The 27,038-nt window shown below is 51.7% G+C and overlaps 1 protein-coding gene across 2 annotated transcripts in view; it reads right to left on the reverse strand.

Annotated features, from left to right (window-relative positions):
- The window catches only part of ASTN2 (astrotactin 2), a 344,412-nt gene that overhangs the window by 76,814 nt on the left and 240,560 nt on the right, over positions 1-27,038 (reverse strand). For both annotated transcript variants that reach the window (XM_069873427.1, XM_069873426.1), the window contains 3 exons: positions 19,445-19,710; positions 8,285-8,418; positions 7,004-7,152 (listed from right to left, as the gene is read on the reverse strand). In XM_069873427.1, coding sequence (XP_069729528.1) covers positions 7,004-7,152; positions 8,285-8,418; positions 19,445-19,710 — 549 coding nt within the window. The remainder of the gene's footprint in view (positions 1-7,003; positions 7,153-8,284; positions 8,419-19,444; positions 19,711-27,038) is intronic.

Raw genomic sequence — 27,038 nt, forward strand, 5'->3', positions numbered from 1 at the left:
CTAAACAGCACAAAACATAACCTAGACCCAACTGCCCCCTCGCTCCTGAGGGCCAGATCTCAATCCCTAGCAAGCTGAACAAACTGGGAAGGGGTCATGGGGGATACGAGGAGGGTCTCTCCCTGCTCTTGTATCATATGAAACCTGTACGAGGAGCAGCTATTTTAACTGGCAAATCCCCTGACTCAAGGTTAAATCCCTCTTCATTTTTGCTTAACCTCCCTCACAGCAAAGCAATGTGGGGAACAGATGATGTGTCTCACCTTGAGCCGCACACCCCCAGCAAAAGGAGACCCCATTGTCCTGGTGAACAGGAAAGCAGTGAGCAATGGCCCTCAGGACACACAGGATTCACAGTCTAGCTTGGGAGATGCAGGAACAAAGGGCCAGTACCACCACGTGGCATCTAACATAGGCGCACCTGAGGAACAGTGTGGGTTAGAACCCCGGCAGGGCGGAGCAGCAATGGTCAGGATCACAGCCCACAACTACTGCAGCATCCCCAGGGCACCTCCTGCACTGGAGCCGAGAGGTTTCAAACAGGACAGAATAGGCTGCTCCAAGACAGCCTTTGTGCTTCCTTGGATCCTTTTCCTATCCACGTTCCCTTCCAGAGAAGCGTGGAGGGATGCTGTCTAACTTTTTTTTGGACTGAATTTCAGCCACCTGACAAAGCTGAACTCATGGGAAGCCCCAACAGCAGCCAGAGGACTGGAAATCAGATTGTCCATCCTGTTCAAGATCTCATCTCAGACTTCAGCTAGAATGACAGGAACATGCAAAATCTCCAGGAAGATCCTAACCTGGCAGGGAACTCCAGTGGGCATCATTCAGAGCCCATCCAAAGGGCTGTCGGGTGCTTTGCTCAGCAAGTACACCTGCATTTTTCCCAGAGCAGGGTTGTGTTGCATCCATGGGTACCCCACAGCCTGAATCTTCTGAGTAGCTCAGGGCTGCATTGCATCCATGGGTGCCCCACAGCCTGAATCTTCCAAATAGCTCAGGGCTGCGTTGCCAAGCACCAGCTTTACAAATGCAGACTGAGCTTCCCTCCAAATTCCAGCCACAAGGCATTGATTAGAAAAGCCTGTCTAGTCAATAACGGCTCCTGCAAAAAGGTTCCACTGAACCGCACTCGCATGCCATGATCCGTCTGACTGTGTTAGCAGCCGTCGCTTTTGATGCTTTCTGACAAGATGGATTTGTGGCCTTGACTTTTCCAGATCAGGACAAACTTAATCCTAGAGGATAAAATTACAGACCAGTGAAAAACCCTCCATGATCGGCCTCATTAACTGCCATTTAAGAAGTTCAGAGGCTTCTTAGCTAGAAGGGAGCATCTACAGCTGTCCTTTGCCTTGAAGAAGTAGCTCTGAACAGACAGCACAGAGCCCTTGGCAAACACTGTGCTCTTAAAGCACACGACGTACTCGTGGCACCAACCTGGCTGCTCAGACTTCTTCAGTCAGCGAGGAACAGGCAGACAGTCCCAGCTCTTCCCTTTTTAACTGATTTGGGAGAAAGTGAAGATAATGCCAGGTTCTGTCCAAAAGGTGTCTGGGCAGACAAAAATAAAAAGCTGGAACAACCCTATGGAAATGTGAATTAATGAAATATTTCAGCAAGTGACTCAACCCTAATTGAGAGCTGAGAACCCTCCACCTCCCCTTCTGCTTTCCAGGATACAAAAATGACATTGGTAGGTGGAAATAACTGCAGCTGTCCCAGTGGGAGAAAAATCAGTGCTTCACAATAAGTGTCATAGCCAAAATTAAGCACTTGCTTGGTGCTATTACACAACACATCCCAGGAAGCTGCTTCCAAAAGCTTGACCTTCTCTTCAAAAGCTTCTTTTTGAATCATCTTTCCTTTTGCTAACAAGTGAAGTGGATTGAGTATTCAAGAAGGCTACTCAGGGTGTTGAAAACATCTCTAACCACGTGCTAGTTCCAGGAGAGGTGGCAGCAATGACAGCTTCCACACAGCAGCCCTGCCCTGGCTGGGCTCCTCGCACACAGGCATTCAGAGATGAAGCTCTGCTGTATTTCCGTGCCCAGAATGTAGGGAAGCTGGTCCTTGCTGAGTGGTGTTTGTGATCAGCCAGGCACCTGCTGGCTGAGAAACTAGCTGAGATCCCCTAAGGAAAAAGCAGGTAGAGACAACGAAGCAGTGGGTATAAAACCAACATGGGTGGGTCACCAGCTCCTGACCACCCTCACATCTTCCTCTATTCAAGTGATGTTCAAAGACTCCTTCTGAAGAGGAGTCAAACACACAGGTGCTCCATGAAAGAGCTGCCTGTCACTCCGAGGTTGAACACCAACCTTCTCAAGCACCAGCATCTGCATGGAAAGCAACAGCCTTGTATTACAGATATGGAGAACAGAAGAACAGCTCTCCTAAAACTTATGGAGACTGCGATCTCTATTCCAAGTCTCAGTTTGTGATCCACCAGCTGCACAGCCTACATCATCTGGGCCAAGTAACAAATCAAAAACCATCTACAGAAGTGGCACCTATTTTAATAGCGCTTATTCTACAGAGAGAGCTTTGCCTCCACAGGGCTTTACAGAGGTAGTCAATACCATCACCCACACTCAAGATCATTAGCATCTTTAACAACAACTGGTTTAAATACTCATCTTTTAACATCCTCCACACTTCATTGGCATGAATTGAAGTCCGGATGTTCACGTAGTTACCCAACTCCTGGCTGGGCTATAAGCTCCTACAGCTTTCTGAGGGCAGCATCAGCTCCTACTACTCTCTCTGGTGCCCAGCCTATTTGGAAGTCAGGACTCTAAAGACAATTTTAAAGCATGTAATGGGAGCACAACCTGATGTACAGTGATTGCAGTAACTCCTCACTGACAGGCACATTATTTGTTCTGTCCAGATAGTTTTTTCTCTTCTTCCTGCCTATCACTGGTTCGCATATGACAGCAGCAGCACAGCTTGCACACAAGAGGGTGTACTGGAAGTGACGGTTACTGCAGCTATATCGCTACAGTCGTGGCCACCCAGACGTGTCAGAAAGATGTTCTACAGAACAGAGTTTAGTTATAAATGAGATGCTCTCAAGCCTCAATTTGGAGCACAGCTTGCAAGCGTACAAAACACCAAGTCTTCTGGTTTGATGTCTTTCCTTTTCTTTTATAGATGTGATGTGTATTCAAAGACTCCTCTGCAGAATAGCATTACTCTAGAGAAGCTTGTAACATGTCCTTCTCCAGCCATTCCCAGTCTTGTTCTGTGTCTGCTACAAGCACATTCAAAGCATACTTCTATATTCAAACCTTGCATTTTGCACGCTCACGGGAGCTGCCCCAACCTGCACTGGCCCCTAGGTGGGTCTGACCTCCCAGGAGGGCTCCCAGAGATGGACCCAGCACAGGTGTGCCTGCCCCTGCCCAAGGATGTCAACCTTAGGCTTTCAGATGAAGCCTCCCACCTCAGCTCCTTGGCTCCCCACCCTAAAAGCAGACCAAGGATACTTCTGTCCTACCCATCGCGAGCTGGAGGATGCAGTGCTCCATGCGTGGGACCATCTCAGGCAGTGGTTCTCAGCTTATCCAGGGGCCCTTCTAAGCCAGGCCCACCACAACGAGCAACAGCGATACCCCAGGTCCCTCATCCAGCACAGGAAGGGACGGCCTTGCTACGGCAACCAGAACTGAGACATAAAAAGCACTTTACACCATGGTCATGTTATCCCCTTGTTCCTCCCCCCTCATCCCCTTCAGAGCTTCTTAACTTCAGAAACCTTCCTCCAGAGGAGTGTTGGAGTGACAGAAAACATTTTCCAAGCCTAATATCAGTTCCAGATGTTCACAGCCATTTCAGTTTGTACCTCACCCTGTAAAACACATTTCTCCCTCTCCCTCTCTCAAGTGCAGCGCCTGCTTCATCCATGACATAATGCGCTGGCGGGCTCAGCCACACACACACACACACATGCTCGCACCCTCTTCGAGAGCCCCATGTTCAAACAAAGAGCATCACTCAACTACAAAGCTGTCGCACACATGGAGTTATGAGTAATTTCCACAAGTTTTAATAAACAGTTTGGGATGTAATTGCTCTCCATCTTCTCCGCTGGCTCCCGAGTGGAGAGCTGCTCGCTCCCCACACTCTGGTGTTGAAAGTGTGGTTTGTTTCGCACACAAGTTCACCTCCTTTTCGCCTCAGATGGTGCAAGGGCTGTGTTTTTCTAAGCACCAGTAATAAGCCTCTTTAAAAAGCACCAACAGCCAAGAGCGGTCGGCCCATACCAACTCCCCGCTCCTTCCATCCCATCCCACAGCATCACCAACACTGCACAGAGCCCTCTAGACTTTAAAACTCCCTCCCCAATCTGCTTCAAGAGGAAGAGGAGCAAACAGTTTCTGGCTTAAGGACCAGGGAGTTTTGCAAGGGTATGAGACTGATGGTTTCTGGGGGCCATAAAGGAAGCAGAAGGCAGGTCAAGCAAGGGTCTGGTATCACCTAATTTGCCATGGGGCTGAAGAGCAGGGTGGCACAGCTCTAGCCACAGCCACTACCTGGAATCCCAATGAGATATGTCTACAACTACAATAAACAAAGAAGTGTGCATAAGCACAAATAACCCAGATGCTTGAACTCAAGAGATCCAAGGGATGAATGGCAGCAACCTCAAGAGCCCTCAAACCTTGCAGGACCCTCCCAGCCCAGTGCTGCCACGCTCCGCAGATACCCATGGTGCACCTCCCAGCAACCCGTTCCTGCCTGCCAGCGGTAACCACTGATGGGAAAGGAAGATCTGCCAATATCCATCAAAAGCCATCCAAATTTTATATCCCACACGCTCCTCCCAAGGCTTTCTGCTTCGGCAGGTTGACTTATTTTAATTGTGGATGCTGCTCAGATGTGATGGAGATGTGCTGCACCATGACAGGTACCAAGCAAAGCCTTTAAGAGCTGTAGCAGTCAGCATCTCTGCAGACCTATACAAGGTATTTGCAAGAATCAAGTCATCTGGCAGTGGGGGCCTGTAGGGTAACAAAGGAATGAAGGCAGGAATGTTGTTTTGTTATAAACAACATAGAAAAGAAGGAGAGATTTAGAATTGGCTTTTCTCTTTAATTGTTAATGGGGTCATTCTGTCCCAAATGGTCCCTCAGAGCAGGGAGAGGGGAGGGCAGCTCTCCACAATGAATTCAATCGCCTGTCAAACACATGGCAGTCATAAAAGGAAAATAATAATAATAATCTGTATTTCCTACTCTGGCCGCCAGGCAAAGATCCAGCCACTTCAAAGGAGAAACCCCAGGTTTCCCCAGTCTGGCCTCACCTGACCAATGTGTGAGCAATCTGGAATCCCCATCCAAAACAAAGCCCCTCCTTCGGTGGCTTGTTTTCTTTCTCCGTTACTGGAGGGTACCCCTCCAAGATAAAGAACCAGTCTTCTTCCATGCCAGGAAACGAGAAACATAACCCAGAGGCCATTGGGCAGCTCTGGAAATGGATGCTGGCAAGGTGCAGGAGAAAGCTCCTGCGGGACAGGACTGGGGTATGAGCCAAAGAACCAGAGCTCCTTCTCACAAGGGTCTCAACAAACAGCCAGGCCCCCCAGGATGTGGGGCTCTGGCTCTTTCCAGCAGGAAAAGTCCAGCTCTTATAGCACAAAAAAAAATTGGATATGGTGGCAGAGGCTGCAAAAGCAAAACAGACGGGCCTGAGATGAACAGAGAGGGTGAAAACTTCGCTGTTGCTGTGAGCTGGAGCAGTTTGCTCTGTGGCAGCTCACAGCAGCAGCAGGCTTCATTCAGAGGGTCTTGGAAAATTAAGAAGAAGGAGGAAAATGCCATCACCACAAGCTAAGAAAGCTTCCCAGCAAGACCTATGGACTGCACGTGTGCAATTCCTAATCTGAGTCTGAATGATCTTCCCAAGATCACCTTCCCAACAGAGAAACACAAACATCTCACCGAGATGTCTCAGAAACCCCTGCAAGACTCCAGGAGTGCAGCAAGGTTCCTCCCTCCAGCATCAGACCTGTCCCCACCTTCAGGCTGGTCCCTTATCCTCCAGGCAGCCTGGACGAGCATGTCTTGCATAAGCTGAGCAGGTGAGTGGAAATCCCCCTCCTACCTTACCTGGGAGCACTGAAATTCAGTACTGCCAGTCTTCAGGGAAGGGGCCCTTCACACAACAGTAAATCTCTGCGTTGGTCAACAACACTGGCTGCCCCTAACACATTATCTAAGCTTCTCTAACAAACCATATCCAAAATCCTTGAGCAAAAAGCAGTAGGGGGTTTTGCTTGGATTTTTATTCAGCAGTAGCACCGGTCAAGGTCTCGAGTGATATTTTCTAAAATACGTCATTGATTCACCCAAATCTAATCTGATTCTTCACACCTCTCCACCTTGCCCAGCAGCTCCTGGAGCACAGCTTGAATTGCTGAAAAAGCCTCTGCAATGCACAGAGCACTCAGTTCAAACCTGAGCTGAGAAACAAACTCCAACCCAGGGAAGTGTCAGGTTCCCAGAGAAGTTTCATGCGGCTTCAATGATCTCCCCAAAAGCTTCAGGCTTTGAGTTACTTCGATAGGTAGGCAAGACAGCTTCAAGCATCCTTTTAAAGGTTGACATGCAACACAGTACTCCTTGGAATGGACCAGTAAAGCCCTCGATTTTTTGAATGCTGTTTTTCCTCCTACACCCATCATCCTGCAGCATTTCAGACTGATCAGTTCAAACGACCATTACACTCCAACTCACAACTCTCCTACCCAAAAAAGGGCAAATGATTTCCTTCTGTCACACAGTGTTTTTGTATTTCCCCTTCCCCTCAAATACACATGTCTGCAGAAGGCTTAAAAAACCCCTCCCGAATGGAGCAGTTTTTGATACCTCATGTAACATCTTGGCTCTCTACACCATTCTCCACAAAAGCAGGAGCTCCCAGCTAAGCAGGGTGCAGGACGCATCACTGTGCACCCTCTGAACCAAGAGAAGCTTCCTTGGGCTGCTGCACCCACCTGTGTAGAGGTCCGTGTCAGTGTACTCATCCACCTTCTTGTGCTGCAGGACGTAGTCAGACACCTTCGTCCCAATGGCAGGCTGCACATCCAGCCACTCCAGAGAGACCACGTTGCTGGAGGGTTCCATGTTGGGGGAGAGCCGCAGGCTGGGCAGGAGAGAAACCAAAGAAGAGGTCAGCCCACTTTCTAGGGGGTATCCACCTCTACAAGCAGCGCAGCCCCTGGCAGAGCTCACACAGGGATGAGCACACAGACCCACACGGACAGAGGGACATGAGGGGAGAGCTGGTAGGTGAGCACAGAAGAACTTTCAATTGAAGTTCAGCTGGGTGCAGCCTATGTAATATGTGTCCTTACCGGGCCCTGCTCCTGGAAGAACCTGGGTCACGCAACCCTAACCATGCAACCCAAATGATCCCATCTAAAGGAGCCTTCATCTTCTGGGAGAAATACTGAACTCCAACAGCCCTGGATGGAACTGAGAACAAGCTGCCCAGAAACAACAGAGCAGGGGTGGATCCAGATTACCTCTCTGCAACCCAGCAGGGTTGAGTCTCTAGGAGGGGAGGGTCTAGATCCCGTCGTCAACAAGCAAAGGCAGGTGTGGCTGTGAATTTACCCAGCTGCAAGCGAGCAAACCTCTGATGGGTGGGAGCAAAAGCAAAAGCAGGGCACCTGTGCATGAGCTCCTGCCCAGAGCAGGGGTGATCACGGGGGTATGGGTGAAGGCAGAGCAGCTCGGTGCTTCTGGCCATGCTAGCGCAAAGGCATTTGCTCCCTCTGCACCAGGGTAAATGACAACATGAAGTACAGGGCTATGGAGAGTCCAGCTCCAAACATACAAGCATGTGTGTTGTTCTCAGGCTGGGAAATGAATCCCCTGTGAGGATATTGGCTCACTACGAAGGTGTTCTGCTCCTTGTGGATCGCTGGAGCCAGTCTTCCTGCTTTCTCAGCTAATTTCCCATCAGTTTGCTCCCGATTTGCTCTTGCTCTGACAAGCCACAATGAATTGCTCTGTAATTCCATTTCTTTCAGCATTTGAAATCCCATTCTACAAGCCTTGCTAATCGGGTGATGAAAATCTATAAGGAAAACTTCCAGGATCACAGCCGGAGCCAGGATATCCTAAAGGCATCAGTCACACAGTGAGGAGCGCTGGACTGTGGCCCCAGGGCTCGGAGGCAAGAGGAAGGAGATGCCCGTGGGCTGAGCCTGTGGGGAAGGTGCTGGTACTGGGGTCCAAGACCCGTGAGAGGGGCTCACAGCGATACGTACACAGGCGGAGGGAGAGGGCTGCAGTTCGGGAGTCCGTTCTCATCGAAGGCATTGAGGTCACACCTGCACCAGTCTTCGATCACATCGCCTTTCCCCGAGCACCAGTATGAGCTCATCAGGGCTCCCTTGAAAGCCTGATGTGAGAACAAAAAGCATGAACACATGTGCAAAAGGCTTGGTGAAATCCAGCCAGTGGCTTGGCTGCATGCGGGGCTGAGAGTCAGGGGTGCATGTACACAGAGCCCAGGGACTGGGAAATAAGAGAGGGCCCTCCCCAGCTCTGCCACTGACTCTCTGGATGGCCCTGGGCGACCCTCTTCACCTCCCTGTGCTTTAGCTGCCACGTAACAAGCGATGCGGGCTCATCCCCAGGTGCTGATCTTGCTGTGGGAATGGGGAGAGTCTGTATGATGCCTCACATAGAACGGATCTCCTGTGATAAAGGACTGAGCTGCCAGAAGAAACACATTCATTTGTGACACCGGACACCGTACACACGGTACATTGGACAGGACAAGAGGGAATGGCCTCAAGCACCGCCAGGGGAGGTTCAGGCTGGACATTAGGAAAATAAAGTTCACTGAAAGGGTCATTGAGCACTGGCAGAGGCTGCCCAGAGAGGTGACGGAGTCACTGTCCCTGGAGGTATTTAAAAGACGGGTGGATAGGGTGCTCAAGGATATGGTTTAGTGGTTGATAGGAATGGCTGGACTCGATGATCCTGGAGGTCTTTCCCAACCTAGTGATTCTGTGATTCTACTCTTACACTGCTGCTACGCTCAATGAAACTCTCACACATGGCCATCCCAATGCTGTCCCCAACAATGAAGTAATTTCTAAATCCCCAACAACAAAGATCATCCCCAACCTTCTCATAGGTTTGCAATTCATGTGGGCTGCCCTCCTGCAAGCAAGTGGCTGCGTTATTCACTTGGATAAGGATTACCCACAAGCAAAATAGCAGTATCTGGCAGGGAAAAAAACCCCCAACCCTGTAAAACACTTGCAGGGTGCTTTCCAGCTGGGCAGGCTCACCAGCCTGAGCAAGGAGCCCTCCTGACCTCTCCTAATGATGCCAATGGATCCCCAGAATCACAGCTGCTCATCTCCTGAGGTCTGAGGCTGAAACACTTTGTCTAAAGCCCCAAATCCCTCCAAGTCTAACCCTGTGGTGCTTTCTCTGGGCTCATCCCACAGCTTGGGCCACTTGGTGTCAGTCCTCTGCAGGACAGGGCATCCCTCACTCCATATACCCTGCTGTAGTTCAGCCTGAATGCATTTGTGGTGTTTTTTCCTGCTATCCTTTGCCTATCACGCCTAATTAAACTTCCAGCTTGTAAGACAGCTTCTCTCCCTGTGCACTCATACAGCCAGCCTTCAATGCGACCCCATGAAACCACAACACCCTGCTAGAATAATCACAACACTAAAACTTCATCCACCAAAACAAACGTCTTTGTAATGCTTTTGACCTTTTAAAAGGCACATTTCAGAGCCGAAAACCTCCACAGGTCCTCATCCACGTACAGTAGCCTTGCTGCCAGCCTCCACACAACCCAGCTCCCAGCAGTACTATTCCACCCGCCGCCTGCGGATGCCTGGCCCCGGCGATACCGCCTCTGCTGCCAGGTTACGCCTTAAAGATAAAACTGTGCCCTTTGAGGAGGACAGGGATGGCTCCAGTGGCTGCGGCATTTAGCAGAAAGCTCTAGGAAAAGCGCCATCCCGGGGTGGTTTCTGAAAAGAGAAGGTAAAAATAGAGCCTGACGTCAGGGCTCCCATTGTCCAGGGTTTTGTTGCTCTCCCCAAACACCCTGAACACCTTTAGCAAGGCGCCTTGAGGCTCTCCTGTCTGAAACATTTTCTGCTTCCAGGCATTTACAAAATGCACTGTTCCAGAAGGTAAAGAAAAAAAAAGAAAAAGGGGGAAGGAAAAAACACGCAAAGAGAGAAAATGTGACGTTATTTTATTTTGTTCGTTACTATGTAATTGAAGCACTGGACTGCAAAGGGCATCATGAAGTAATGGGAGAGCAGGGGAGACAGAGAGGAGTTTATCTGACACATGGATAAATGAGTAGAGAGCTGCGGGTCTGTGCAGGATACAAACAGAAAATGATGCATATAGATAGATGGGGAAGCACGTGAGCTCCCGAGGAAGCAGGATAAATATCTATGTTGGGGGTACGTGTGTGCACAGACATGGACTGTGGGCAAAGACAGATCCCTGGAAGAGCCACACCATCACACCGACAGCACCATGCCTCTGTCATCTTCTCCCCAGCCCCAACCCCACCAACTCTGCATCTTCCCTTCCTACACATCGCCAACCCAGGGTAGAAATACTGCACGTCCCATCCATGCCCTTTAGCCAAATCCAATAGTCAATTCCTTCTCTCTGTTTTCTTTTCTTCTGCTGGCAAGTGCAAGGCTGGATGAGCAATCCCCTCTGCTCTGCCTGCCCAGCCTCACATACATTTTAATTAGATCCTGCAGGTACCCAGCCATCATCTGCCTTGTGTCAACCTTCACACAAACGAGGTTAGCTAATCGATGCGTCCTTCAGTTGCACTCATTAAGGCGAACACACTTACGTGCACTAACGGGGTTACTGGGATCACAGCTAGATCCCGGTGCTGGCTGCTGCTTCCCTCAGATTTCCAGCAGCTGGCTGACATCAGGGCCAGGCTGGGGTGGCTGGGCAGCTAGGACTCACCTTTCCCTGCATCCCAGTGAGATTTTGAGCCAGTGGTTTCTAGCATTTTCCCATCAGTGCTTGGGAGCACATGTCGAAGGGTGGGGAGCTGGCAGGAGCAAAGCGATGGGGATGACTGAGCAAGACTGCGCAAAAGAAGGGATGAAGCTCCCCATACAGAGATGTGCACCATATTTAGGAGGCTCTACCACCGTCTGTTGGGACAGCAGCCTGCTCTGTGGGGACACACAGTTGCTCCACCGAACCTTCAGGACAAAAAGGAGACTCTCTATGAACTCTGAGGACTCCGTGGTCCTCCCAGCCCCGGAGTCGGGTGCAGCTTTTGCTGCAGTTCACATACAGCCCACCCTTCCTTCCTTCACCTTCCCCAGCCTGCTCCAGGCTCTGGCTGCATGGCAGGGGCTGTTCTCAGGCCCTGGCAGAGGTCAGCAGTTGAAGTCGCAAAGAAGACAGCTTTAACCAGTTCGGCCCCAAAGGCACACTGCAGGCACACGCTCCTCCACAGGTAGCAACCACACAAAAAGCTCTCCTTCCCTTTCTCCTTCTGATAGCATAGCCTGGGAAGCACAAGGCTGCTCTCACAGATGAGAGGAACAGCAGCTGCCACCCAAACCAGGAGCCCAATGGCACAGGAAGATCAAGATCAAGAGACAAAGTATGCTGTAAGGGTGCTGAGATCCCTCCCATGGGCAGCTGCAGCCTTCAGGAGAGCTGCAGGACGGAACTCAAATGGACCTTCCTGGTCTGTGGTGGCTGAGAACTGCCTTCTCCTCCTGCCTTGAAGCGGGCACCTCCACATCTCCTGTCCTTCCTTGCTGCCATGTTCAGGAACGTGCCGTAAATGCTTTTCTCCAGGAGACAATCTCCAACACAACCATCTCCACATGGGATACTTCGTCACAGTGCTCAAGCCAAGCTACCAAGCTGGGGTAACCCAACAGGCTCTGGAAGCATGAAGAGCTTCCCAGGATCAGCCCCCAGTGCACCATCCTGTGCCTGCCAACCACTCCCTGGGATCTCAACACCCCTCTGTGCCCTAAGGCAATTTTATCTTTCATTTAGAAGTATCCAAATTGTATTGTTTCCCTGTGAGTCAGGCCATTTAGTTTATGTCCTTCACTGCCAGAGGGGAAATTTATGAGATGAGAAACTGGCTCGAAACGTTTATTTTCTAGATGACGAGTCATGCCATTAGATATATAGCATTATGAATCATAGGAACAGCATCTAATTTGCTCTTAAAGGTATAATAGGTCTGACTCCCCACACCCATACACACACATATATTGGATTGATAGTTCCCCCGTAGGATGGCTAGTTCATTTGTTTTGACACAAGCAAGACTTAGAGGACCATAAAGTCCCATCTTACCATAAGTTAAGCCTATTCATAAAAAAAATATTAGGGAAACAAATGATCAGCTAAGCACATTTATCCTACACTCGATTGCATATGGATCTTTCTCCTGTTGTTATTTGTGCTCAGGGGGAGGCCATTTGGCCCCGTTTTATAGCTTAGACGTTCTGCAACACAATATAGAAGAACATTTCCTTTGTCCTCTGTTAGACCTGGCTGATGGAGGGAAAGCATTAAGTTATTCCTGACCGTGGGTTTTCTATTGACGTCCCCAGAGAGGAAAACTATAGGACGTGAAGGAACCTTCCAGATCAGCATTTGCAGGACTCTGTATGCACAGGGGCTGGTGTTTCCAGGTGGGGTACTGGAAAGGACAAGTGTTGGGTGATTCTCTGTGAATATCTGCTCTTCTCTATGGCCAAGAGGGGTATGAAAATCCGTCTTGATTGTTTAAGTCTTGGTTTCTTTGTGGTTGGCACACACACCTTGGTTTTGGGAAAAAAAAAAAAATACAGGAAAATGTAAAAAATAACCACAAATGAGCACGCAGGCTGGACACAGATATGCTGGAGATACCAGAGAGGACCTAAAAGCTGCCAATTTGGTACATTTTGGGTTTCTCACCAGCTTCCGTGGTCTTTGCTTGCTTGTTTGTTTTCCTTCTTGTAAATCTAGAAGGAAGGGAAGAGGAGTGGAAGCAGGCTGGGTCATGCCAGCAGATGAGCTCAGTCTCATGTCCAGGGACACAGCAGTCAACAGAAAGATTCTGTCCCTATTTGCAGGATGGGGACAGTGCCTGCATACCACCACCACCACCTTCTCCCTGAGCACAGGAGGTGAAGGGTTGCCTGGCGAAGTGCAGCCCAGTCCCACCTACCAACAAACCCAATTCCCACCAAGGCTGCCCCGTACAGTGCCTGACACGGGCTGACCAGAGCTCCTGGATGCTGCTGAGCTCAGATGTTGCTGTAGACAGCAATACTGACTGTTCATACACGGAATGACGACCATGGGATGTAGGCTCAAGCAGGGATTTCACAGCCTGAACGGGATGCTACCATGATGATGGGGTGGCTGGAAGAAAAGCTTTCCGTGCCTTTATAGTGAGACTTAGTGCTGTTCACAGGAGATAAACACTGCTTCTTAGTCTGGACATCTCTTCAAGAAAAAAAACCAAACAAACAAAAAACCAAAAAAAAACGAGGAGGGAAACTAAGGATTTCCCAGGCCGGAGACTGTTTCCAGGATCAAGCAGCTTGCGTCTGAAAGTCTGCTCCAGGTTCGCAGCAAAGGAGGATGAAGTTTCCCTACTGCAGTTGGCAGGTGATCTCATCCTGTGCTGCTCACACCCTCCTACCTCCGGCTGCTTGTCCCTGGGGAGCAGCATCACCAGCACTTCATCCTGGGAAGGCACATCAGCAGTTTGCTGGAAAGGTCAGGGTGCTGGAAGGGACCCAGGGTGGGCAGAATCCTGGTTTCTGTTATTTATGGGATCTGAGAGAGCAGCAGAGGACACTAAAACCTGGCAGTGGGGGAAATAAAAGCCTTCATGCTGCGGTGAGAGTCCCGTCCTGGGGAGCCAGCTCCGCTTTCGCACCTTGGCTACAAAGCTCCCCATTATAGCATGTTCGGGGCGGTTACAATGCAGCTATTCTTTCCCCAGTAACTGGAGTCGGATGTGGGCTAGAGCTGCAGCAGGACGCTCATGTGCAATGGGAAGAGGACAAGAGCCAATTAGCAGGTATTAAAACAAAGCAAAACCAAACAAAAAAATACATACTCCAGACCAAAACAAAAAAAATCACCTCTAATGCCAAAGGTGTCCCCATTCACCCTGGCTCCCTTTCAGCTTTGGCAGTGGAAAAAGAAATCCCTGGCACCGGCTCTCCCTGCCTTCAGGGGCTGCTTCAGGGAAGCTGTGTATGTGCAGGGAGGATGGTTGTCCTCCAGTAGCTCTGCTTTGGGGACCAAAGTCAGGGATGCCTCTCACCCTGTCCCAATAGAACCCTGAAAAACCTCACCCTCCTCCTGCCAGGCCCAGATGGACAGAGGACACCAGGAGAAGCAGCCCTGAAGGACAGGGCAATGGGAAGACCCCAGATATCTGCCCTCCTGTGTGGGATTCAAGGGGTATGGCCAACTTCTTCCCCGAGAAATGAGTCCAAACTCGATTTCTCCAGCCTCTGCCTCAAATCCTGTCCCTCCTTCTCAAGCTCACATTGCTTCCAGTCGTGCTCAAGCCTAGGACTGATCTCCAGGTACGTTTCTGGTCTTCAGTTATGCAGGTTTGCTTCCCTACGGGCTGAACTGGGACAGCTGCACAGAATATTTATGCAACAGACACAAGGGCTCTTATCCTTGGCACAGTCATGATTTCAAAGCCAGCAGCAGAGTGCAAACATTGCCCAACATGGCAATCTGCTGCCGCAGGAGCACGCGGTCTTGGATCGTCAGCACAAGGATCACCACGTCTCCTTTCTCTCCCACCACAGGCACTTGACAGCATCCTGCCTTTGAGGTGTCGAGGGCATTTTGCCAGCAGAAAGCCTCGCAACAGAGAGACGCTCTTTGCTGATGGGCCTATCCAGACACTGACACTGTAGAGGTTTCTTCCACAGTCCTTCATGGGGGAATCTCCTCTAGCTCCATCCAGACATGGCAACAGAGGGACAACTCTGGCACCTGCACAGCTGCAGAGCACAAGGGAAGCAGAGAGATGTGGGTGGACAGAGTCAATCAAAACTCAATGCAGGTTCAGACATACCCAGAGGAGTCATTGCCAGGGCCAAGCTTTTGTGTCTCTTCACATCTTTAGACCTCGTGTTATGAACATTTAGACTGCAGAGCCACAGAGCTCAATGGTGCTACCAACCTACTTGGTCTAGTTTGATCAAGCTGATGGAGAGCGGTAGAGAGAGGTTTGCAGCATTGCCTCTGTCCCAGTAGTCCTTCCTTGTTGAACCCTTCCACCCACAGCCACATTAGCTATGATAGTTATGAAAAAGTCATTCAGCAAAGCCTTTGAAGAGGTGCTTGGACTTTCAAACACATTTCCTTGACCGTGGGAAGCTCCTTGCCCACCCCAGCACTACCAAAGTTATCAGCCAGGCTGCAGCTATCAGCAGCTGTGCAAGCTCTCTTGAACATAAGGTGAAATGGAAACACCTCCTAGAAGGGGCTCAGTCTGTAAAGGTTTCATTGTGCACAAGGAGGGAAAGAGAGGCCATCAATAACCTGCAGTGCTCTGCCCAGGCACCTAATACACTGTTCCTCCCCACTGCTGGGAGTGGGAGTGGTGCTTGAGCAGGACTGGGGAGCCCGACCAAAGCCCTGCTGATCCCACACAGCTGACTTTCCTTAATTCACAGCACAACCGCCTCTGGACAAATTCTTCCTGGGCAGCAAAAGGCAAAACCTAACTCCTAAAGCCCTTCTAAATTTCAAATCCTTTCTTCAAAGGAAGAAGAAAACAGCGGTTCCCAATGATACGGAAACAAAGAGTTTTCCAACTTATATCATGTAGGCAAAGGAAGACATTTTCACTTAATCTCCCTCTTGGAAATGGTCAGGTTTAGCTGAAATCAAACATGCACGCATAGAAAAAAAATAAAAAAAATCATAAGTGAGCCGAAGGCAGACACCCAGCATGGAAACTTAAACCCCAGCTCTTAAGAGTCTGGCAAGGTCATCAGCAACCGAGAACAGGGCCCTGTACAGCAGGGTAGCTGTAAATTTTAAGAAGTGCATAACTCGCCACACTGAGGAAGGTGTAAAGAGAAACCTCCCCAAAAACACTACACATACCGAAGTGGGCAAAATGCATCTTGCCTCTTCTCTGCTGCCAGGCTTATATAGGAACACCTTTAGCAAAAGTTATAGATGTTTGTACCCACCTTGTTAATGACCTTGCTTTCTCTCTGTACACATATATAATTATCTGTGTAGACATGTATGCAAATACCAAGATCTTCATAGTTTACAATCATTATTTTTTTTAATACTGCAGGGGCATTGGGATCTGCCTGCACTTCCCATGAGGTCAGCATTTGCTTTATTGACTATTATCCACATGAACAGGGAAAAGCAGGCGGGGGGGCTCAGCTGTGGATGGTGGGCTCAGCCCAGGCATCTGTAAATCTTATTTATGCCACAGGCAAATGCCACTTTGCGGATGCCTGGGACCCCCGACCAGGCCTCCTACTTGATACTGAAAAAGGACACTTCATCATCCAGACTACACAGGAGATACTCCCAATGCCACCTGCCTTTTGGGAGCCTCTCCTGGTGCACAGATGAGGAAGCAGTTTAAGCTGGCAGCTCTCTGGCATGCTTGCAGTGGACCAGGTCACAACTGCTGGGTCATGGTGATAGGGTGATGCCCCTGTGGTGGTGGCAGCTTCCCATCATCCCTAGACACCTTTCCCTTTCATGGTAACACTCCCTCCCACTCACAGGGCAAGGCAAGGTGAAGCCCATGCAGGCATCCGTTGTCCCCGAGCTCACAGTGCAGTGAGAGGAATAAGGACACGCTCTCACAGGGGCAGGGCTAAGCCTGCACCAAACCATCCTCTCTAGGACACAGACACCAACAGCTCCATCTCCTCCAGAGAAGTGGGTGCAGCTTTGCCCAGCACTGGCTGCCCAGCGAAACATCCAGTGCCGAGAGCTGAGGTCTGTGCTGTGGTGGCAGCAAGTCTCTCCAGCAGTGGTGGATTACAGACCCCAGGCACTGGGATTTGTCCCTGCCTGTGGGGCTGAAGGGCAGCAGGGAGAGGAAGAAAAATAAATACCCTGCAGGAGAGAAGAGTGAGAAGCAAGCTGTGGAGGGAAGGGACAGAGGGAACAGGAGAGCAGATCAGATTAAGGTTTAAGAAGTGAGTAAGAATGGGAAAGGAAAGTGCTGGAGCTGATGTGAGACAAGGGATTCACGCTGAGGGGATGGGAATGGCCAGAAAAGAGAAGGAGGAACAAGGAAGGCTAAAATTTCTCCATGTGTCCTGCTGTGGCAAGGGTGTGGGGATGAAAGGGCCTTCAGGACTTCAAGAAAAGTCCACAGCCAAAATGCTGACACCCAGTCCATCTGCCTGGGGGTCAGGAAGGAGAGCACGCACCCCCTGCCCCAGCATTCCAGGACTTGCTATTGTGGATGGAGCAAGGTGCCCTGTCCTGGCATGTGCTGCTCGCTGCCAGCTCCTGGTGTGCCCTTAGCACTCGCTCCAGTGGCACCCTCTGTCCTGCACCCACCCAAATTCCTTGCCCTGCTACCTTTAACACCAGCATCACAGAACGAGCGCACCCAAGGGTGAAAGGGGAACAGACACACACAGCAGCCTTGCAGAGATAGGCTCCCCGGGGTGCCCTCCACCTCTGAGTGAGCAGGTGGGAGGATGAGGAGAAGGAGGAATGAACTGAACACAGCCCTGAACACAGCCCTCTGGAAGATGTTTAGGGCTTCTCTTGCTTGGTTGCTTCATTGGGGTTTTGTTTGTTTGCTGGTTTTCCCGGCGCCTCAGCAGAAAGCACAATGCGGGCTGTCCTCCAGCTGCAGCTGATGGGGCCAGCCCTCTGCATGAGCCAGGGGAGGGAGGAAAGGAGGCTGCTGCTGGTGGTGAAACAGCCTCCAGCTCCACAGGCGAAGAACAGGCTCCAGGCGAGCCCGGCAGGGCAGGCAGCATCGGCAGGGCTGGGGGGAAAATGAGGAGGAGGGGACCCTGCAGCCAGGGCCAGAGAGGCAGGGTGTCATTGCCACATGGGCGCAGGGCTAGGAAAGGGAGATCCCTTCCTAGTGGTGAGCAGGGTCCATGGAGATCCCCTACATCCTGCTGGTCTCCGCTTGCTTTCACTGTTACACCTTCCCTGCTGGCTAGACTAACTCTCATATCCCAAAAAGGAACTGTCTTCTTGCAGATTGTTACTGGGAAGCCCATCTTTCTTGCCTGAAGGAAACCAACTCTCCCACTGCTCTTCGTGAAACCATAATGCCCCATCCCAGCACTGCCCTGGATGTGCTGAAAATGGTAGGTCAATGCCTACACAGAAATTGCCCAGTGGGAAGAGCAGGCATGGGTGGGGAAAGGATGAGGGAAAAGTGGGAGAATGAGTTTAAGGAAAAGAGCTGGAAAGAGAGAGGAACCAAGGAATGGAAGTCAGGCACAGCTGCAAGGAAGTACCAGGAGAGTCCAGCAGGAACAAGGTCAAGAGGTCAGCAAGGAGGAACAGTCCCCATAAGTGACTTGAATGCCAGAAGAAGCATGGGGGCTCTTTAGCCTGTGGATCTGGGAAGGGGATGAAGCATCATTCCTGGTGGTCACACTTCCACATGCTAGGATTGCTTCCTGACCTGCAGCCCTCTGTGTCCCACCCACAGCTGCCGCTGACTGGCTCACTCCAAGTATCTTAATCAAGTGCAGGCTCAGGGCTAATAAGTGACTTTAAGCAGGTCTGTCACTTTTGGACTTGGGATTGGGGTCAGAGGGCTGCAAAAGGGGCCAGGAGGGAGGGGGGCCGGGGGGCAGTGAACTGAGAAAGTGGGAAATCAATCTCCATAGGATTAACATCGAAGTTCTTGCAGACAGAGGAGCCCAGCCCCAGGAAAGGGTGACCTCCAGCTTGGCTGGTCCCTCCTGGAGTAACAGTGACCTCCCGTGGCTGTGCGACCAGCCCAAAGGGCTGGTTATTCCCTCCCTTTGAAAAGCTATGCTGCAGCCCTGCAGGGCTTTGCCCACCCCTCGCACAGCTCCAGCTGAGTTCTCGGAGCCAGGACTGAAAGACTGATCTGATGTGGGGCTCCTAAAATTCCTTCACAGGACACATCCTGCACACCAGTGTCTACCGTGGCTGGACACCAGGAACGACGGTGGCCCTGGTTGCTTACAGCATTGCCTCCAACCATACTGACAGCAGGGAGACACTGGTCTGCAAGTAGGTGGTGGGCAGCAGGATCTGCAAGCTCCATTGCTAACACCATCCTGAAGCATTCCCCACCAAACACACATACAAAAACACTGCTCTGCTCTGGGGAACCAAACATTTATGCAGATACTGAGGAAGGTGTGATGCTGGAGCTGGTCCATCACCAGTTCACTCACCTCCCTGGTATCGTTGTCCTGGATCAGAGCATACAGAGGCACCACTCGGTTGATCTCCAGTAGAACCGGTGTAGGACTGAGCTGCTCCTTGCCAGGGCGCCGGCACAAATGGCAAGTGGATGGGCAGCGCCCTTTCTCCTCACAGTGAATCTCCACACCTGAGATGAGGTGGTCATCAGAGAGCATCTGTGCTGTCAGCAGGCCTGAGAGATAGGTGATGAAGGGCATGGATTTCAACTCCTTCTTGTTCCCAAGCTCAGTTGTTTCTGGTTTAGGGAGATGGAAGACACCAAACAACATTAAATAACTCACAGCATCAACACATTCCCAAACCCAAACTTTGCTGCAGCCAGGATTGATGAAGCTGCTGAAGGTGTAGGCCAGGTTGGAGCGGGAAACCAGAAAGGTCAAGGAGAGAAACAGGACTTGCAAGGTCACTACTTGGGAGTGGGTAGAAAGAGCAAGCATTTCCAGACAAGCACTTCTAGAGAGACGGAACTGACCATGTTCTCTTTCTTCTTTTTTCTAACTTGTATGTTCACTTTCTGCACTTCAAAGGAAGAAAAACCACCCAAGTGTATCTTCCCCATCAAAGAAAAACCTTTCCAAATGGATCAGGTCAAAGAGCTGAGTGCCCTAACCCCTGCCCTGACGCCAGCACTCCCCAGTCCCTGTGTGGTACTTAGCTCTCTCTTTTGGGTGACACATCCGAGGCACTGAGATGAATCCGAAGGAGGCTGCAAAGCAACTGGACTGTGGGATTAAGCCCCTTGGCACTGAGCTATCTGCTCTGTGCTTCTCCCACATCACCCATCCTCTCTGCCTTGAAGCACAGGGCACACAATACAATGCTTGTGGTCTCAGGCTTTCTTTGAGTACAAACAAGCAGGAAGGAGGGGGGTCAGGACTGCTGGTCCTCATCTGCTTGCTCTGAGGGTGGAAAGCATCAGCTCCAGGTGCTGTCAGGACTGTACTCATCCCTAGAAAGCTGGTGATTTCCTTAACGGAGACAGTGCTTCCTTTTCTTCCCACTCACAACATCCACCTGTTGTAGTTCTTCAGCTCTGGGAGGTATTTTCCCCGCAAACTTGTTCCTTTATTCCTGGACTTGCCCTTGCAACTGTAGTCCAGAGTGAAGGGAGCGAGGTCCATGTACCTGCCTCGCTCCTACCTCTAAGATGAGTTTTGATTATTTGCTCAGCTGCCTTCATGCAAAAAGGGAGCTCAAGGGCCAGCCTGCTCTCTCCAGTAACGATTTAGAGAAACCCTGCATATTCCTGAAGTCATAGAATGGTTTGGGTTGGAAGGGACCTTAAAGATCACCCAGTTCCAGCCCCTGCCATGGACAGGAACACCTCCCACTGGGTCATGTTGCTCAAGGCTCCATCCAACTTGGTCTTGAACACCTCCAGCGATAGAGTATCCACAACTTCCCCAGGCAACCTGGACCAGGGCCTCCTCAACCTTACTGTAAATCATTTCTTCCTAATGTCAAGTCTAAATCTTCCCCCCTCAATTTAAAGCCATTTCCCCTCATCCTATCACTTCAGACCCTTGTAAAATATCCCTGCCAAGCTTTCCTGTAGCCCTTTTAGGTACTGGAAGGCTGCCTTAAGGTCTCCCCAGAGCCCTCTCTTCTCCAGGCTGAACAACCCCAACTCTCTTGGCCTCTCTGAGCCTGGAGGTTCAGTCTGGCTTTTATTACCTCGTTGCTGTACAGCCTTTGTCAGCACTGAGGCCCAGCTGACTGGCTTCTTCTCAAATGAAAACATGGGCATCACAACCCTATTCCTGATGAAGTCAGAGGAAATTGGACTGGAGAGAATCAGAACTAGACCCTGCAATGTACCATTGCAATGCCATCTCCAGTTGCCACAGAACCCAACAGAAACATTCCTGTTGTGTTCACCGCAAGCTGGGTCCAGACCAGAGTGAGTAAACCCAGCTTCAGCATTCAGATCCCCATTGCACGACCCCTGTGCAGTTCCATGGCTCTCAGATTGCCTTGCAAAGCCTCTGCTTCAGTCCTAGGTAAGGGCTTTGCAGGTGAGCATTGCTAGAGTGCTCCAAAGATTCCTGTTCTGGCAGGAGGATGAGGCTTGTCTGCAGGGGCTGCAGTGCTGCAGCAGTGAGGAAGCAGGGATTCCTTATCAGCCCTCGCATCTAAATACGCTTTCGCTAACGCGGCTGGTGAGTCCGTTGAATCCTGGCAACATCTGTTTGGAAGCACTGCGGATGTGGTTAGATGCATCACGGCAACTTGTGGGAGTTATTAGTTTGTTTGTTTATGTGAAATATGTATTTTTAAAAAACAAAACAACACAACAAAACAAATAAAATAGCCTTTTGCCAAGTCTCAAGCCTTGCGTAAGAAAGGGAAGGATGAGGGCGTGCAGAGGTACCGCTCGCCTGGCTCTGGCTCTGTGCTGCACCAGGATTTAATAACCCCACAGCATGAGGTTACTGCTTGCACAGAGCACAGGGGTCCCTGCTCAGAGTGCAGTAGTTGCAGATGTGGGGAAATGCTTCCAGAGTTACCAGCAGCACCTCCTAGTGCTTAGACAAGAGGGAAGCATGATAACACTCCTATGATAACAATAACAAAAGCATAATACTTAATTCTTTTGTATTGGAGTGCTGTTTTGTCTTGAGAGCTCCCAGAAAATGATGACATTGCTAGTGGTACAGCATTTTATACACCTCTTCCAAAAGATCCCAAAACTGGAAATCACTTCATTTTCCATAGTGCAGCCACATCAGGGCTGGACTGCTGGGCTGAGACCAACGGCATGAGGTTTAACAAGGCCAAATGCCGGGTCCTGCACTTGGGGCACAACAACCCTATGCAGTGCTACAGACTGGGAGAAGTCTGGCTGGAAACTGCCTGGAGGAGAGGGACCTGGGGGTGTTGGTTGACAGCGACTGAACAGGAGCCAGCAGTGGCCCAGGTGGCCAAGAAGGCCAATGGCATCTTGGCTTGGATCAGAAACAGCATGACCAGCAGGTCCAGGGAGGTTCTTCTCCCTCTGTACTCAGCACTGGTGAGACTGCTCCTCGAATCCTGTGTTCAGTTCTGGGCCGTCACCACAAGAAGGATGTTGAGGCTCTGGAACGAGTCCAGAGAAGAGCAACAAAGCTGGTGAGGGGACTGGAGAACAGGCCTTATGAGGAACGGCTGAGGGAGCTGGGGGTGTTTAGCCTGGAGAAGAGGAGGCTGAGGGGAGACCTCATTGCTCTCTACAACTACCTGAAAGGAGGTTGTGGAGAGGAGGGAGCTGGGCTCTTCTCCCAAGTGACAGGGGACAGGACAAGAGGGAATGGCCTCAAGCTGTGCCAGGGGAGGCTCAGACTGGATATCAGAAATAATTTTTTCACAGAAAGGGTCATCTGGCACTGGCAGAGGCTGCCCAGGGACGTGGTTGAGTCCCCTTCCCTTGAGGAGTTTAAGGGACGGGTAGGCGAGGTGCTGAGGGACATGGTTTAGTGGCAGATAGGAATGGTTGGACTCGATGATCCAAGACGTCTTTTCCAACCTGGTGATTCTATGATTCTATGATCTGAGAGGTCTTTCCCAGCCTTAATAGTCCTGTGATGGACACAGCGGAGCCGGGCTGACAGTTGGACTGGATGAGCTTCGAGGTCTTTTCCAGCAGTAATGACTGGATGATGGGCAAACAGCGCCGTGGAAGCGATGTCCCGAGAAGCCAGCTCCTCCGGCACAGGCACCCAGGGGCGCGAGGTGTGCGGTGCAGCCGGAGACGCCAACCCGCCCGCATCCCGGGACTCCCCGAGGACCGCGCCCCGTGTGCCGGGGCTCGCCGGCCGCCCGAGGGGAGCGCGGCCCCCGCTCCGAGCCGGGCGCGGCCACCCCCGCGGTCCGTGAGACCCTGCTGCCCTCTGCTGGCCCCGCGAGGGGATGCGGAGCCGCACACCCCGGCACCCAGATGGCACCCAGCCCAGCATCACTCTGCACCCACATCCCGCACCCAGCCCGCACCCAGCCCGGCATCCAGCCAGCATCCATCCCGCATCCAAGCCAGCACCCATTCTACACCCACATCCCGCACCCAGCCCGCACCCAGCCCGCATCCAAGCCAGCACCCATTCTGCACCCAGATCCCGCACACCCCGGCATCCAGATCACACCCAGCCCAGCATCATTCTGCACCCACATCCCGCACCCAGCCCGGCATCCATCCCGCATCCAAGCCAGCACCCATTCTGCACCCAGATCCCGCACCCAGATCCCGCACCCAGCCCGGAATCCAGCCCACATCCAAGCCAGCACCCATTCTGCACCCATATCCCGCACCTAGATCCCGCACCCAGCCCGGCACCAAGCCCGCAAAGAGCCCAGCACCCATTCTGCACCCAGATCCCACACACTCCGGTATCCATCCTGGCATCCATCCCGCATCCATCCTACATCCATCCTGCACTCAGCCTGGCATCCATCTCAGCACCCTTCCCACACCGATCCAGCATCTATCCTGCATCCATCCTGCACCCAGCCCAGCACCCCAGCCCACACCATCCTGGACCCATTCTGGCACTCATGCCGGCACCCAGCCAACACCCACCTTGGTGCCCACACCCATCTTGGCACCCACCACCCATCTTGGCACCCACCACCCAGCCTGCAACCAGCCTGGTACACAGCCCACACAGAGCCTTGCACCCAACCTACACCATCCTGATACCCAGCCTGCACCATCCTGGCACCCATTCTGCACCCAGGTCCCACACCACCCCAGCACCCATCCTAGCACCCAGTCCACACCATCCCATCACCCAGTCTGGCATCCATCCTGGCCCAGATCCCGCACCGCTCCCGGTTGCAGATGCCATTCTGCTGCCTGCTGGGGATACTGTACTGCCCCCAGCTGAGATCCCACACTGCCACCAGCTGCAGATCCTGCACCACTCCCAGCCCCAGATCCCGCACAGCTGCTGGCTGGAGATACCACACTGCTCCTAGCTGAGATCCCACACTGCTCCTAGCTGAAATCCCATGCCATTCCCTGCCAGAGATACCACACAGCTCCTGGATAGAGACCCTGCACCACTTCCCACCAGATCCTGCATCACTCCCAGCCTCAGATCCCACACTGCTCCAGCATCCCTCCTGACCCTCGATCTCACACTGCTCTGCTACTGGCTGGGGATACCAGTTGAAATCCCACACCGTTCCTAGCCCGAGATCCACGCTGTTCTCAGCTGCGATGATCCCACACTGCTCCCAGCCCACGATCTCACACCACTCCTGGCCACAGATCCCGCACTGCTCTCGGCCACAGATCCTGCGCCACTGCTGCCCCACAGCCCTCCGTGGTCACCTCCTGGGCCTTGACACGCGCAGAACCTTCCACCTTAGAAAGAGGAGCCTGGCAACCCAAACACGTAGCATCCCCGAGTGCAAACACAAGATGTTCTCCTGAACATGATGATTTGTGACCCCTCTTCTCCTCCCATCATGTCTGGAGAGCCCCACACTACCAGCTGCCCCCTGGTACCCTCCGCTGCCAACCCTCCTCTTCCTGCTGATGCTCTGACTGTTGCTCCCAGTTAATTAACCTAACTCAATTAAACACAGAACCTTGCAGACGCTGAGTGCCCGACATCCAACCACAAGGAGCAGCCAGGGAACCTCACCATGGTGCCTGTGGCTCAGTGGCACCTTGCCCGTGGGATCCCCACTGCCCTGCAGCTGATCCCAAAGGTACCGGCACACAGAAATCCGTCTCCTTTGCCCTCAGGTTGGCCAGGCAGGCTCTGCAGTAACCTCACCTTCAGATGTGACCTTTACAGAGTTGAAAGGCTGTGGTACTCAGAAAAAAAAGTTAGGAGAGCTTTTATAGACCCCTGATAAACCTCTGCAAAAGGGGACAGTGCAGGCATAGTCAGCGAGCTCACTTTATCAAAAGAAATGCCTCTGCAGAGCCCTGCATGGTTCCCAACCACCACACCACTGTCTGTGACAGCTCCCTCCAGAAGATCAGCTGGAGCCCTGCTCTGCTCATCCAACCTCAGCAGCACCTCTTGTGCTCACACTCCTGCATCTGAGCCACTAGAGCCCTGCAAGGACAGCTCCATGACCGCCCCAGATTGATGCTCCTACCCAGCCATGGGCAGCTGGCTCCCTCCCTGCTCTGGCACAGCATTTACCATGGGATGTCCAAGATCCACCAAGCCCTGCCAGCTGGATAGCTGTCGGCATGGGCAGCCCCTCGGGATATGCCACCCTGCCAGGGGGTCAGGGTGCACAGATCCCCATCCTTCCTCGTCATGGCACAAGGTCCCCATGCTGGGTAACATTATGGGTGCATTGTTACCACCTCTAACCATATCCACAGAGTCCTTTATTTCCTCCTTAGGATGCCTAAAAGCTTATTTCCTTATTCCTACAATTATTTTTTCTCATCTTGTTCATTTTCACAGATCTCTTCCAAAACCTGCCAGACCACCCTGGTTCAATGCTAACATCCAGTTTTTTCACTGCAAAATACATCAGGGGCTGGAAGAATATTTCCCTGGTGATGCCAGGAGCTGAGGGTGAACCCCGTGTTCCCTACCTGGGCACAGCAACACCCTCAGATGCTGCTCCAGGGGATCCCACTGAGGTTTGTTGCTCAGCACCTAAGACAAAATATGAACCAGGAGATGGTAAATCTCACTCTTTTTCTTTTGCAGCCCTGGTCAGGCTTTGCATCTGCTCTCTGCCTTTGAGCACACCTGCTGCCCACGTTGCTGATCGCTGCTGCTCCTGAGCCTGTTGGTTGTAGATCTGAACTATTCTATTCCATTCTAAATAGAAAAAAAAAAGTAGAAAAAATACCAAAGCCAGAAGGTGGCAAGAATTGCTGCATTATGCAAGTGCTTTGCTCGGTGCTGGTTGATAGCTGCTGGAGCGGGTGAGCAAGCAGCGCTGGGAATGAGCTGCAGCTTTCACTGGAGGGTCTGCGTACAGCCCCACGGCTGCCAGCACAGCGCTGCACTGCGCTCCTCTCTGGGCATGAGAGAGGCCACACAAAAGAATTTTGGGGAATGGTTAAACCGAGGGCTTGCCTTCTCCCCCATGAACTCCTCCAAGCCTCTGGACATGAGCCCACATATCAGCTTGCAAGCAGGGCTGATTGTGGGATACTGCCTGGATGCCGCTGCAACCAGTAGTGATCCCAGCAATGATCAGAGCAGTGGAAGGGGACCGGTGTTACCAGCAGCCCTTACTTACAGCAGCACGACCCTAAGAAATCCCACGGCAGAGTTGGGCTGTGGTCCTGTGGCAATACTGCCTACAGCTACTATTGCCAGCGCGTGAGCAGCGTGAGGACCCGTCTGAGGGCGGGCAGGCCAGAAATAACAGCTGGTGGATGATGAGGAGGAGGGAAGAGGCAGGAGGGAAATGACTGAGTCTATGATTAATGACTCTGGTCATTAGCCCTGCAGCAGGAGGGTGTGACAGAGATGCCATCCTTTGCTACCTCCCAGGCGTGAGTGGAGGAGGAAATGACCAGGCAGTGCAAGTTCTCCTCTGATCGAGGACAAACCCTGGAACTGCTCAATTCCTCTGGAAGTGCTGATTTCCCACCTGCAC

Source organism: Phaenicophaeus curvirostris, chromosome 20, assembly GCF_032191515.1.
Source record: "Phaenicophaeus curvirostris isolate KB17595 chromosome 20, BPBGC_Pcur_1.0, whole genome shotgun sequence".
NCBI lineage: Eukaryota > Metazoa > Chordata > Aves > Cuculiformes > Cuculidae > Phaenicophaeus > Phaenicophaeus curvirostris.